At 37.5% G+C, this 15,115-nt stretch overlaps 1 protein-coding gene across 4 annotated transcripts in view; it reads left to right on the top strand.

Annotated features, from left to right (window-relative positions):
- The window catches only part of SYT9 (synaptotagmin 9), a 72,214-nt gene extending 65,315 nt beyond the window's left edge, over positions 1-6,899 (top strand). Inside the window, exons 6-8 of one of the 4 annotated variants that reach the window (XM_086749025.1) lie at positions 109-238; positions 811-967; positions 2,016-2,104. In XM_086749025.1, the coding sequence (XP_086605151.1) occupies positions 109-238; positions 811-918 (238 nt within the window). In that variant the 3' untranslated portion in view covers positions 919-967; positions 2,016-2,104. Of the gene's footprint in view, positions 1-108; positions 239-810; positions 968-2,015; positions 2,300-6,257 lie in introns of those variants that run through there. The other 3 variants (XR_015258691.1, XM_086749027.1, XM_086749026.1) reach the window with 3 other exon arrangements.
- Positions 6,900-15,115: the final 8,216 nt, after the last annotated feature.

Genomic DNA, 15,115 nt, shown 5'->3' with positions numbered 1-15,115 from the left:
AAGAATTAATTCTAAAAATCCATTATTAATGTTTCTAATGAAATATGTAAATGGTATGGTTCTAAAGGTAAAATTTTAAGAAAAAAATATTATGGAACATTTTCACAGTGTAGGTCACAATGAGGTCATTGGAGTATGTCAAGTAGGCAACGATGCAGAAAGACTAGGTCGCGACCACTGGAACGAAATGCTCTCATATCCTCGAAAACCCATTGCTCACTGGCATCCTCTTGCAGAGGTAAGACTTATTTCTTGCTTCCTCATTACTATAATTGTGAATATTCTTCCATATGGCATTAGAATTTGGATAAAATTTTATGAACAAAACCAAAATCCATATGCATGCACTAATCCTAGAAAGGGCTCAGAAAAACCCATATTAAAAGTCAAACAACATGCAAGTTCAGTCTGCTCCTTTCAATTGTAGGGGGACAGGAAGTAATTAATGTCTTTAATATATTCATGAAAACACCAAACATTATACACTGGATTAAGGGTTTGGTTTTGTTTTTTAAATAGGATCTTGGGTAACTTTCACTGATAAATGATAGAAAGAAATGGACCTTGTTAACAGAACAACCAAGGCCTATTTTTTATATATATATAAAAGCTGAATTTGACTTCTTCTCTTGTAAGAATATGTCATCCATACCACTAGCACATCTCAAGGGATGCCTAGCTGCACTGAAAGAAAAATGTTTAAGTGTCTCTGGAGATCTGAGGCGTTGATAAGAAGCCACACAACCAGAAAAGCTTTTCAAGGTTCCTATGTTTTTTTTTGTTTTGTTTTGTTTTGTTTTTTGTCTTTAGGGCCCTATTCAGCAGGAATGTTATGCAGGTCTTCTGCGCTTGGATGGCTGCCGAAGAGGCTTCCTCACCCTTTTAACCTATTCAGCAGAAATTTGGCATTCCTGTTGAACTCTTTCTTAGCCATATCCTCAGGGGCTATTCCACAGAGTCCAGTGGGGTAAAGATGTCCTTTTAATCCCTCTGTCTAAACCTCTCCCCAATACAGGGAATGCTAATCCTGATTCATGAGACATAAAAATTCATCAAAGATCTAACTGAATTGCTTCCTAAGAGTTACCATGACTTACTTTTATTGTTGCTATCACTGGCTAAAGTTAGGCAGTAATCCCAGTCCAAAGAAACTACTATGTTTATGAACAGCCACAATGTTACCCCCAATGCTGAGAGACAGGAAAGACCATTATGTTCATATCAAGCCACGAACAATGCAGTAAGCACCTAATATAGAGAGGCAGGCAGTTCACAGCCTCTCTGTGTATACTTTATGCATCAGAGTGCAGCCGTGTTACTAGGATGCAACGGAGGACTTTACGTACTTGGTTGTAAGCACCTAGGCAGTTCCATACATCAGGCAATAATGGCAAGAATGCCACACTCTCGGCCTATCTCCATAAGCAATTACATTTACTGGTGCCTGGGGACCACAGCAGCAGAGTTTCAGCAGGGAGACCTTTAAGTGCTCACAGGCTGTGTGGCAGCGGGAATGCACCATGCCTTTCCAGAGCATGGGTGCTGCCAACATGGCAGCATGCTGTGAAAGAACATCAAGAAAAGTGGAAGAGCTCTCCCTATATGTTTGTGCCCTCGGTGAGAAGCTAGCTTCTTGCTGAAGTGCCACACTTGAAATGCCTACCTGGGCATTTGGGGGCTGAGTTTAGAAAAGACATCATCAAGCTCTCAGCTGTAGCCAAGCATTGATAGGAATAGCTTGACAAGGCACGTGAGGAGTAGTGTAATGGTTACTATTTCCCAGAATATGAGAAGTATCTCTTAGCTGAAGTCTACATCCTTATATCCAACCTGTCTTCCCTCTTTGATAAATTTTATTGCAGCCAGAGCCCACAATTAGGTTTTGACAGCTCTTCCCTTTTTACAGGCATCCTGTTTTTTTCATATATGCCTGCCTAACTTCTTTAGATTTCATTACTGTGGATCGCTTTTGATGTCACTGAGCTAAACAGAGACATATTTTTTTTCCTTCCCAGGAATCAAGTGGGGGAGGGTGTCCAGCGCATCCAGGCTGTGCAGAGAAATATATACACAGCATATCATTTTGGTTCCTGAATCAGGATTAGACTCAGCGAGAGCTTCTGGAACCTCTGTGGCCACAGCCATAGGATCCTGAATATTTGCTGAATAGGACCCTCAGTCTTCTACTGTGTGAAGAGCTATTGGTTTCAAGTAGCGTAATGTTATCCACTTGCAGCATTAATTCTCCAGCTGACACTATTGCTACTGATAGATTATTTGTATGGTCGTAAGCATTACCCAAATTCAAGTTATAATTTCTGTTCATTAGAATAACCCAGGTTTTACAAGCAACATGATAGCAATGAAAACCAACAAATATGGGAAGCAGCAACAAATATCGTTCTTGTATTTGCAAAAAAAGGTGCAGTATTGTGAATGGATAGCTGTCTAATTTTTTTTTTCAAGAATGATCGTCATCAGACATTTATATTTTGATGACAAGTGGCATCCTCAGTCTCGGTGCCTCCTTTCACCTTACATGAAAACAAGTTAATATGGTTCTTTGCAGAAATCCTTCAAATCTGAAAAACTAAAAAAAAAAGTTCTGTTGGGTGAGAACAAGATACGTATGGTATTTGTAATGACAGTATGTTCTTTTAGAAAGAAGATAACCATCTGTATAACATGGAGGCTGTTAGTCCTCAACCTTTATAGACGATTTTCCAGTCAATGTTTCTCAGTTGTGTCCATGACACTGCAAAAAGTTGGAAGCGTATCACAGGCGGCTGTGCTCTATCATATAAACAAGCACACACATGTGCGTGCATGTGTGCACACATATACACGCATACACACAATGTCATTTTAAAATCCTGTTCCAAATATATAGTGCCTGTGAAGACTTCTTTATTATTTTTAGTAGAATTAACAGGGCTATTTTAGATGACAGTATACTGTAAATGCTCACAAATTCTGACCATTAAAAAAAATAAATCAAAGCACTGAACCCTTTCACATGATGAAAACTGTGCCCCAGAACAGGAGACCCTGGGACAAATTTTTGTCACTTATTTAGCCATGCATGGAGTTCTCTCTTCCTTCAAACTTTTCTAGAGATAATTTGATTCAAGTTTTTACATGGGGATTTTTATTTTAAAAATGCAAATGCAAAGTATGGGTATTTCATGCAGTCTAGTTTCCTGCTGCGTACTTACAGATAGGGAGCCCTGGTCTTTATAGATAGTTCAGATAAGTCTATGTGCACATACACTGCTTCATGTCTTCTATGTGTTAAACGCTCACCAAGCATTCTGGATTTGCAAGTTTGACAACACAACTATGCATGCACCGACTGAAGAATATACTAGAAATTTTGGTCCAAAATAAAAAAAAAATCATTTTAGAATCTATCAATTGAGGATATTCCATAAAATCAGAATTGCTAGTGGATAAGGCAGAGCTTGGCACTTGCAGAAAACCTTGAATCTGTTGTAAATTTTTGCTGCAGCTATAAAGAAGTAAGTACAGTGGTTTTCATGCCATGCTATGCAGAATACAGCTACTGTGTACAAGGATACCCCTGGCCAACTAATGTTCAAAATCTGCTCAAGCAAAATTTCAGATAAGTAACTGAGCATGTCCAAAAGAATGGAAAATACAGATAATGTTGCCCTGGCAAAACGGTTTCACTACACTTTCAACTAAAGCTTTTTATCAGCAGGCCAGTAATACAATACAATTTTCATATCTGTTCATGCATGATCCTCACTTCAGGGAAAATCCTGCACCCTACTCAGGCTCATCTCTCAGGAATCAACATGGGGAGATGTGCAAGGGCAAAGAAGGAGGACCTCTTCCTTTGGAGAAGAGTTCTTTGATTTTCTGGACAAATCATTATACATGCATCCCTGCCTTGAATGCAGAGCAGACAGCTGCATGCTATCCCACTGCAATGTTATCAACAGTAACTTCTGTAAAATAGGAAACTATCTGCACAGCAGGCTGCTTTTGTGTCCATGGAAGAGTGCAGAAGCCTTTCTAAGATTTGTCTCTAGCAACTCAAAGGGGCATCAATTGAAAAGTAGTATCGTTACAATTGCCAGTGTTTTTTTTTTTATTTTATTACCACACTCAGTTTATTTAATGTTCAAGGGTCTAGCATCAAGAGAACTATTTTGAACACAGTTCTATTTATAAGAAAAAAAAAAAAGAAATCTGTGTTCAGTGAGCATTTAAAGTGGAATCTAGCACACCTCAAAGGCTTAGGGTGAGGAAGAAAACCTTTTTTTTTTTTTAATTCTCCTAATTCTTGCTGAATCATGACATGCAAACTCTTATTGAGGCTGTGGCACTACTATGTGCTTTTTACAGATATCTGCCTTATATGGAATGATAACTATTTTCTATATTTGGATACTTCAGTCTTCACCTTTGTACTCCACTTATACCAATACTATTCCCTAGACCTGAAATATTTTCATGTTATGATTCTGGTAGGCCAGTAGGCTGCTGCTGTCTTTGGACTGTAGTAAAAGAATACAACAGCACATTGGAAGGAACAGAAGATACACTGCTACAAAATCACCTGGAAACCCAGAGAAAACTATGATCCCAATACTGTTCTGTCTTTCTTTTCTGAACTATGATTCTCAGAGGTAAATTAGTAGAAGGCTCACAAGAATAATTTCAAAGCTGCAACCCTCATTTGTTTTCTTATTTCCTGTGAATGCATAATTACGTTGTATGACAAGTATCATAATTCTAAAATAGAAAAGGAAATCCCTTAGAAACACATCTCAGCAAGATTTTAATCCCACTTCACTCATTAAGAATGTGCTATTAAACTGTTACTTTTAGTTTTCCATAACAAGGCACTATTTCAGACGTTGTTTTATGAAAAACCAGTGAGTGTCAGTGGGAAAGCCTTCCAAGCTGCTGATGTTGAGGCAGAGTGTAATGGGCAGTCGTGTGATATTCCCTTGTCAAAATAATCACAGCACAACCCTTTTGCAGTTGAGTGCTCAAATATTTCTTTATCTGTTTCCACTGAAATCACAAGACATTAAAAGCATTTCTGCTCTCTTTTGTTTCATTTTTCCCTGTAAATAATCCTGGCAGTGGACAAACACACATGCATCTCAATCTGGGGAAGCAGGGACTACCAGAACAGAAAGCAAACGTAGTATAAAAGACCCAGTGCTCCAACTGTTCCTACCAGTCAATGCACACTTCAGCTTTCTATGCCAGCAGATACGCAAAACACCGAAGCAGCACCTATGAGAAACTTGTTATAGAGACATCCAATTTAACTACCAGTAGGGGAACTGCTGGTTCAATTCCAAGTAAGACAACAGCAAAGGGTAATGCAAAAGAATGAAAAATAAGAGGTCATTATAGACCATCCTTCTTGGCTCGAGGGGTTAGTTGTTGGGTTTTTTTTGTTGTTGTTTTTGGTTTTTTTGAGTTGTTTTTGATCTGTTTGTTTTCATTTGCATGTTTTTAAACACCAAACATGATACGTAGCTATATTAACATGAGCACCCAAAGTCAGAGGTACAAGAGACATATTTACATGTTTATCACTTGGCAACATTCGAGCAGTGCCATTGAAAAATAAAAAGCTACAAGCTCTCTTTTAGTTTAAAAGTAATGAACAATAAACAGGAAAGGAGAAAGGCGACTGGAAATTCAGTTCAAAAATCTGTCTGACCTAGTTAGAAGTCTATTTGAAATTACTGTTAATGCATTTTGTTTGAACAGACAGAAGTAAAAAACCGTAGACTAAGTGACTCAATCTGAAGTGTCATCAATTAAATGTTTTCTTCCCTTTAGAACAATGCATTGTCAAATGATTACATCTCAGTAACAAGTGAGAAAAGAATGGCTTTCTTATCTAGAAGGATAAAAGCACATAGAGAAAGTAATCCACAATACTGTAGAATTTAATAGGAGCCCCCCTGTGCTGGGAAAAATGGCAGCAGGATAGACTTCGTAACAGCATCACCTTGAATCTTGCTTTAATTAGTGCAAGGCCTTGCTTGCAACCATAAGTCTGTTCTGAAGTGACAGCCTTACAGTATGTGAACCAGGCTGTGCAAGGTGTGAATTATCTTGTAAGGGCACTGCATATGCAAGGCTGAGGAGTCTTAAGAGGTGCATTTACAGTTAATTTTTAATGCAGTGGGTTGGGCAAGGAACTACAGCTGGAAGTTCTCCAGGTCCTGCAGTTCTCTGAAAGGACCTCCATCTCCTTGAAGGTCCGTAAAGTGCACTAATCCAGATGGCAGTGATGGACACTATCCAGGAAAGGTATCATCAGGACATACCTCAACCGCTGACCGAACACAGCACACATGGCACAGAGGGGAAGATGACATGAGGACTTGTAAGCATCTGGGCTGTTCGTTTGTTTATTTGTTTTGTCTGGGTTTTTTAGTTCCTCCTTCTTTTGCTCAAATGTAGACATTGTAAAACTGGAATGTTTTACTCAGTTGCATGCTGGCCAGCTGTCATTTTTAATATCCATTTACAAAGGTGTGTGAAGAGAGGTGTGTTGTTTTGGTATACTTTTGGTTTTAATAACACATGAACATTGTACTATACTTTATTATTTCTTGTTCAATAAATAGTCCTGGTATCTCTGTTTTATGTCTAATTTTGGAGAGCAGAGCCAAACCAGTATCAAGGCTCTCTCAATTAGGTGGGCATTTTGTTTGTTTAGTAGAAATAATGCATGATTCCTTTCGCAGTGATGGTTGAGGGACAAAAAATTTCTTAATTTTGTAATATGTATTACAATCTTCTAACACAAGTAAAAATGTACTGTGATTTATTTATATAAATCTAGCCTGAACAAATAAGTTTTGGTCTTAATAAAAACTCTGTAAGAAAATGTGCAATTGTAATTTATTACTATTTTGTATTTAATATATTGAAGTTCAGTTCATTATTCAGAAAGACAGCAAACACTTTGGAAATGTTTTAACTCAATTCTTCTCCGTAGATACTTGTTTTCATAAAATAAATGAAACCAGGGAGAAAAAGCTGTTAACCTGACAGTTACTTTCCAGCATTCAAACATAATTTGAGGTTTTGGATACCGAAACCTCCTTTTGTTTCATCCCATAGCTATAATCATCATTACAGAAAGATTTTTAGAGATATCAAATGTGAATCTTATATATACTTAATATTAAGAAGAAAATCAAGAAGCTACAGAAGTGCTTCTACCAAGTGACAGTGTGCTAAATTACCAAAATTAGTATTTAGCATGGCAGGCTAGCAAAGTTAGCAATCCTCCTGTCAACACCTGACATGTAGCTCAGGAAAATTCCCGGGGATCCCCTGGCAGAGCCCAGAAAGAAATGGAAAAGAGAACATAGATGTATCTGGTATGACCACACAAACTGCACCTAAAAAGGCAATATTCTTGTCTTTTTTTCTTGTCTTTTTTCACACTAACTGAAATTACATATCTGTCAGCAAGAGTCCCACACGTGCATGACATCTAATTAAGAGTTTCTCTTTCTCTCCAGAGATAAGCTCAGTCTCTCCTCATTTGGAAGATCTAGCCTACTTGCACATGCTGCAGTGATAAATGGCCACAGACGTACAAAACGTGGCACAAAACAATAAATTCATGCAACTAAGAAAAAATTAATATAGTTCTGTTCTCTTCTTGGGATTATTTGATATCCCAGACACATGGAAAAGAAATGAGAACACGTCTGTAGTTCTGAAGTTGATACTATCCTTGATAATTGTAACATGTTCAGGCTCTGTAGACTCCTGGCTTTCTGCATTAGATACAGGTACCTGCAAAGGAAATGATGCTCCAGACAGCTGGCATGCTAGGATAACAAGAGAGATAGAAGATTAATGAAGGACACATATACAGGCATTTTGTCCCTGGCAACAAATGTAGTGCTAATTATCCCTCTCTGTCCCACAAGCCACTATAAACTGTACTACAGCAGAGGAGGTGTAAGAACTTCAAGATTGTTTTTAATGTCTTTCAAAAATACTGGTTTGTATGTTTCTATTTCTTTGTTAAAAAGCAAGCAAAAGACTTTTCTTCTGTCAAAACAGGCCCCTACATCTCTCCTTTCAAGACACTTTTCCAGCAGAATTATCCTTTATGTCTTTATACATAGCCTACAGACTTGAAACAAAACTCTGTTAAGACTAGGACAGATGAAAGACTGATTGCAACAGCCTGTTGGCAAACTGAAAGTGAGAAACAAAAGGTTGAGAATCCTCACTGAAAAAGCCTAATCAATAGCAAACAAGACATTCCACATAATGTTAAACCTGAGAAATCTAGTGATCCTGCACAGCTAATATCCAGTGAGATGAAAATTAATGGAGATACCTTGTTAATAACAAGCTTTTGTGGTGGTTTAGCCCCAGTCACCACACTGTTTCTCACTCACTCTCCCCCTCCCCGGCAGGATGGGGGACAGAAATTGGGAAGAAAGGAAAACTCGTGGGTTGAGATAAGACAGTTTACTAAAATAGCAAAGGAAAAGTATAATAATAATAAAACGTAAGGATACTAAAATATACAAAATGAACAATGTGCTATTTCTCACCACTTGATGTCCCAGTGACCAATACAGCCCATCCCGAGCAGTGATCACGGAAACGAAACCGAACAGCCAGCAAAGGAGTGAGAAAGGAGCCAGCAAGGTAGAGGGATTGATGCCAGCGAGCAAGAGAAAGAGACAAGATGGAAAATGGATGCCCCCTGCCATGGGCAACACCCATTTATATACTGAGCACGACGTTTACGGCATGGAATACTCTCTTTGGCCAGTTTGCGTCAATTACTCTGTCTGTGTTTCTCCCAGCTTTCTCCCAGTTTCATCCACACATTAGAAAGACTTGGAAAGCCAGACAGTGTCCTTGGTCTCATTGACAACAACTCATATCAGGGCATATATCAACATTCTTCACATACAAAATCCAAAATACACCGGCTACTGAGAGGAAAATTTACTCCATCCCTGCCGAAACCAGGACAGTTTACTAGCAGCTGGCTATGACTTTCCACAGGGAAAAAGCCTACTGAGGACAAGCAACAAAGTGTAAGAAGTGCCTGAAGTGACACAAGTGCAAATGCAAAGCAATGCCGCTGGAGAGCTGAAGACAGGGGCCACTACAGTAAGAAATCAGTAACTCAGAAAGTAGAAGAGACACTGAACAGGGCCGAATCTCTGCATCTAAAGACATGATCAGGTTGGCAAACTTGGTGACTCCAAAAGTAACCTTTTCAGGGAAGGAAATCACATAGTCTTTAATTGTCACATCTGACAATATTGTCACTGAAATTTGTCATGGTGGGCCCCAACAGTTGTTTCTAATATAAGCAACATGCAAATTTTTATAAGACTTGTGGTGTAAATTCTAAGCAAAATTGTAAAATGCCTCTGCCTTGAAACAGAAAGCAGTAGACTGATTGGGGCTGAATCCTTCCCCTGCGTGGCTTGCACAAATAGGAAGTTCCAACATGCAGAACTCAGAGCCAAAATTGTCCCTTAGTAGTGACAAGAACAAAGTCTATTTCAAGCCTGATATGTATTCTAATGTTGCCATTTAAACAGCATCAAATAATTTCTGGTTATACTTATGCATTTCTCATTTCCAAATTAATTAACCACACACTTCAGTCTGGTCCACCACACCATCAAAAAGGTCATGGCCTTAAACCGCTTAATCACTTGCAAGTAACATTCACAGAATTTATGTTCCAATACAAGCACAAGTAGGAAAATCTGCAAATGTTCTATAACGTAAAATGTGCCTGAACACTCTGGTCCAAAGAGCCTAACGAAAGAAGTTTTAATATTAAAGAATCATTTAGAAGTGTGAGAAATGTCAATAAGCCAGCTAGCATTAGATCCTTACCCGAAGGATAAACTGTCAATAGAAATGTCTTTGTTGGGGAAACTATTCTTAATAATAAGAACAAAATTCTATACTGATCCTTTATAAAGTTTTGTCATTTTCAGTTTATGGCAGAATTATGTTTCTAGAATATTACTATAACCATATCATTTGTATCCTGGCAACTGACACAAAAACATTCTTAAAACAATAGATTAATAGAGTTCAGCTACATTAGGACTCCAAAAAAAGAAATATAATTTTTTAAAACATGTTTAAAAATGAAATAGTTTTGGACCTTTTGATTTACTTCCATCTTCTTTTTTTTTAAAAAAAAGAAAAATAGTTCACTACATAAAATAAAACCATAAATCATTAAATAACATTTTATGAATAATCACATAACTTAGCTTAAAAAACAATTCCAAACTCATCAATCAGTTCTTGTATTTTAGTGAATCTCAATTCCAAATATTTACTGGTCTAGTAGAAATATCTCTTCTGTCTTCCAGAAAACAATCTTTTGATCATACTGCTGGTATTTTCTCACTTCAGAACCTCAGCTCTCCAAACATGATGGCATTTTACTTTTATTTCCAAGTGCTTTAATATACACCACATTTCAGGAAAAGAACATTAAGAATTCTAAAAGTCATTCCTAAGTCTGTCCTGCTCCCCTCTCCTCACTTACCCTTGAGTAATCTCACCAGCTTCTATCTTAGGCAGGCCATGAAACAACACACATAATTGGGAAGTTCAAATAACTTTTAAAATATATTCTGCTTAATTCTTAATTTCATTACTAAAATCTTGCAAATAAATAAATCTTTTAAATCTAATGGAAAAAGAATTTCAGAGCTACAGGAACTGCAAACACTTTTAAGTGTTATAACTGCACCAGTTAGAAACATAGGTACATTTTTGATTGCTAAATAAAATAAGTTTAGGCCATCAAAAATGCTTGAAGACTCCCTAAATTGGTACTATGCATCAAAGGTAGCAGAAACCTACTGTACACGTGGGATGATGATGATACCCCATTCAGTACCACATTGTTCCAGCAAGAGTAATTGGGAACAAACGTTTTACTGCTATGGATAGTTTTCTTGCTATTGGTAGAAGCAGCTAAGGTTTTCTGTTGTATTTTCCCAAATTAATTATTTCTTGCATCTTTATCCAATTTTTTGTAAATGTCCCAATATTTCTTCCCTTTCTGTACTACTTGAACTACTTGAAAATTAAAGTGGATTGAAATGGAGGGAGAAATTCTCAGGATGACACTGGAGCTGAATCTCCTCTCTGTGAGAAAGGACAGGAAGCTATTTCCTCCTACTTTTAATTTAAATCCACTTTAAATTAAAATTCATTGTCATTGCCAAATAATAGGCTGAGTTTATTTAAAAAAGAAATTCCTTCCCTTCATCAGGAGCATCTGTAGGTTTGTGTGTGGGGCTCTGCTGAATTGTTTTTTCATTTTCTCTTCCTCAATCCTCCGAGAACTGCAGTGCTGTTCATCTTCCCGCTCCCCTTTCTGCTCTCACCCTGCTCAGGCAGAATAGCATGTTTCAGCAAAACCTTCAAAATGTCTGGAGCTTTTCAGACAAGATCTAAGCTGCTTTGCCTTGGAAATTCCATTACAAGTAGAAATAACATCTAAGTTGCATCTAGATAGATGTCTAATAGATTTTCATGTTATTTGTCTACTGTTTTACCTTTTTTTTTTCCACTTCTCATATCTGCCTTTTCTTTTCCTCCTAGTCTTTCCTCAAAACCTTTCCTTCATCACTTTTTTTTCTCAGTGATTTTTACTAGACAGATGGCTTCAATCATTCTCATTCTTCATATATAAGAAAACTTTCCTCAACACGGTGATTTCTCCTGCAAGTTTCCTGGTGAGATCAGGTCCTATAGACAAGGCTGGTAATGAGGTGTTTCAACCTTTACTCACGTTTCATCTGCTATTACCTCACAGCAATAACATTTTCAACAGAAATGTGTGTATTTTGTCTTCAGGTAACAGACCAAAAGTGTTGGTCCAATAAGGGCTGCTACACAATGTCAGGACATGGTAGTAGAAATTGGTAGATTGAAATTTAATGAGGTAATACTATTAGCCAGGCTTGAAACACTTTTGATGAATGTTGCAAAATCTAAGGTGACAGCAAATCACAAGATCAATAGCCACTCATGTCTATTCCTAAAGGCATCAAACATTTGTCAATACATGTTAAGTTTTTTAAAGTGTATTAATGAAACGTTTCAGGCCATAACATAGCCTGAAATGTCAGAGTCTTCTGACACTTGTCCAAAGTAATGTTCAGAGAGCAAATGGACAGGCAAGACAGCTGTGTTTAGAAAAGGTGTTACCATAGGATTCAGGTGAACTGACATAATACTTACACTATCCAACTGCCCAAATAACAAAAATTAAATGAGAAATACCTTCTGGAAGTTTTATTTAAACAAAAAGTATAACAAACCTGTAATAGTACTGTCCTTAAGAGAAAGGACCTCTAAAGAAAGGTCTATCTAAATCATTGTTTGTTTGGGACGCTTGAGTGAGAAGCACATTTCAGGGGTAAGACAAGTCAGCAGCTCTTCAATGTGTGAGGAATGCAAAATATCATGCATTTAGTACTAACGATTGTTATCTACTTGCAGAAGTAAAAGAATTAGCTTATTTTCTGTTCTGCTGTCAATATCACATTATCCTTTTAGGTATATCCTTCTGAATAACTTCTTGAAAACGTGCATGGACACAGCATATGCACGATATGTGTGCTCATATGCCATACAAAGAGAACACCCCGTATGTATATCAGAGAAATATTTAGGTACATAACAAGCTGTGGAAAATAGAACAAGGGAAATTCCAAGTCAGGAGGGCTGAGTCTGTTTTGCTCTGAACAAAACTATAGCTTCTGTATAATATGGCAGACATCAAACCAGTTTACAGCCACCATGGCCTGTTTCCTGCAGGAACATAATTATAGTATCAGACCTTTGCTCACATGTCCTGTCATTTAGTCCTTTGTTTTACAGATAGAAACATATTACTATAAGGAAAAATGCATCTTGAGAGTTTCTTTCTACATCATTCAGAGCAGCAGGTGACAATCAAGCAAGATATGGGAGTGGAAGAAAATCTTCCTATCTCCATAGCAGCTGGTGTGTTGGATAAGCTTCCCATCAATTCTTTCCATGTAGAGGTAAACTAATAGAAGGAAAGAAATTTAAAGCCATTTCCACATGAGCTGACTCCATTATCAGCCTCAACAGCACAGAAACAACCTGCCTTTTAAGTTCATAACAAATTCCTACAGCACATTCAGAGACAATTCTCCTACATGGCTCTGCAGGACATAGATTTCACTTTACTTGTCCTGTACTCAAAGCAATCAGTATAAAATGAGCTGTTATAAAGGAAGGATGAAAATACCTCAGTATATCATCTCTATTTTACATACAGAGTGCCAGAGCACATATTAACATATTCATTCAGGTGCCAATTAAAAAATTAAGGGTGTAAATTTGCAATAATCATCTTGGTGCAGGTTATTTCCTCAAAATAGAGTTATGAACAAGCTCTACTATTCCAAGAGTTCAGTATCCTTCCTCTAAGGAAAGCACTCCGGACACAAACAGAATACAAGGCGTGATGAATCATTAAATCTGCAACATAAATTACTTCCTTAGCATTGTTCAGGAACTCTTAGGGAAAAGTAGACACAGAGCACCCAAGTTACTGCCTACGCTAAGTTACTTCCTTTCGCTTTGGAGAATTCTCAGCCTGATATACCATAGCCTTCCTACTGCCTCAACAAACAAGGCAGCATCTAACAGACAACTGATTACCACACATCCTTCGTTATTCCAGAGAATGCAGTCTGCTTTGACTATGGCAGGAGCGTGGGGAGCAGAGGCAGAGTATGACATCTATTTCCTAAACTGCATTATGTCTCTTATCCAGACTCTCCTAACACTCTACTACAGGAATGGCTTTCATATTCTCTTAATAAGCCTCAATTTTTATCAGGAAACAATTCACCCTGACTTGCCAAGCCCCTAGATACCAACACACAGCGATTTTTATGCAACACAGTCTGCAAATGAAAACTTTTGCACCAGAAGATTCAACACAAAAAATAATTCTACCAAAACCACTGTCATGCTCCATGATAGTGAACCCAGACAGAGATTATTATACTAATATATATAGTACTCTTGTAGCAATTAATATATTAATATGCCACATTACCTTAAGTGACGTTAATTCATCTTTGTGCCTTCAAGTGCTGCAATGGTGTTTTTGTGTTTGTTTTGAATTTCAAAGTAAGTACCACAGGTGCTTCAGACTATGCCTAGGATAGCATCTGGTTTGTAATTACTATCTGAGACCTAAATTATAAAAGCCTGTCACTCCATTAAAAGGTATAATTATTGAAAAGATTTTGTATGCATAGCTTGTCCACATGCTCAATCATCAATTAAATTATTACCATCTTATCCTGCTCATAAATAGAATTTCACGGATTCACAAATTCCTGAACCTACAAAAAAATTGTTTCCAAGTGAAAAATTACCACATTTATTGAACAACTTAAGAAAAGCGTGCTTCTTCTATGGAGATATGGGCTGCAAATAGTATTTTATCTCTCTTCTCTGTGAAAAGAGATACAATTGCCAAGTTGCTAATTGAGAGGTAAAATCAAGTATTGTTTGTTCACCACAGGTAGGTGGGATAAAGGTCAGTTCAACTCAAACCTGTGTGCAGTGCTGAGTTTTGTAGACTGCCACACAAATCCCAGCTGCATCTGCCATCACAACCTCAGTCTAGCAGCATAGCTTTTTTACTCCAGAATTTTTCCCAGTTTCTACCTGTCCTGCTTGGCGGTGTCTCTGGCTTAGTCAGGTGTGTAAGAAAGACTCTCATAAAGGGAAAACAATACGCTGGTAACTGCTTATGCTAGGAACTGTAACTGCTTATGCTGGTAACTGCTTATGCAAGGCTATAATAGAGCAATAAACACTGTTGTGCTTTTAAATATCATATGTTGGGTGAACTTTGTGCATAGGAATCCTATGAACCGGTTACACTACCTTCATTATATCAATCTTTTTTTTCCTGCAACTAGCAACACATATCTGACACTCTTGAAAATTTTGAGCCTAGTTCTTCATTCTGATGTGCTTACCAAAGGAACAACACAGTAGAATGGTAGCAGAAACA

The sequence above is a fragment of the Chlamydotis macqueenii genome, chromosome 5 (assembly GCF_036417535.1).
Source record: "Chlamydotis macqueenii isolate bChlMac1 chromosome 5, bChlMac1.mat, whole genome shotgun sequence".
Lineage (NCBI taxonomy): Eukaryota > Metazoa > Chordata > Aves > Otidiformes > Otididae > Chlamydotis > Chlamydotis macqueenii.
Note: the sequence above shows the minus strand (reverse complement) of the source record. Positions and strands in the feature narration are given on the sequence as shown.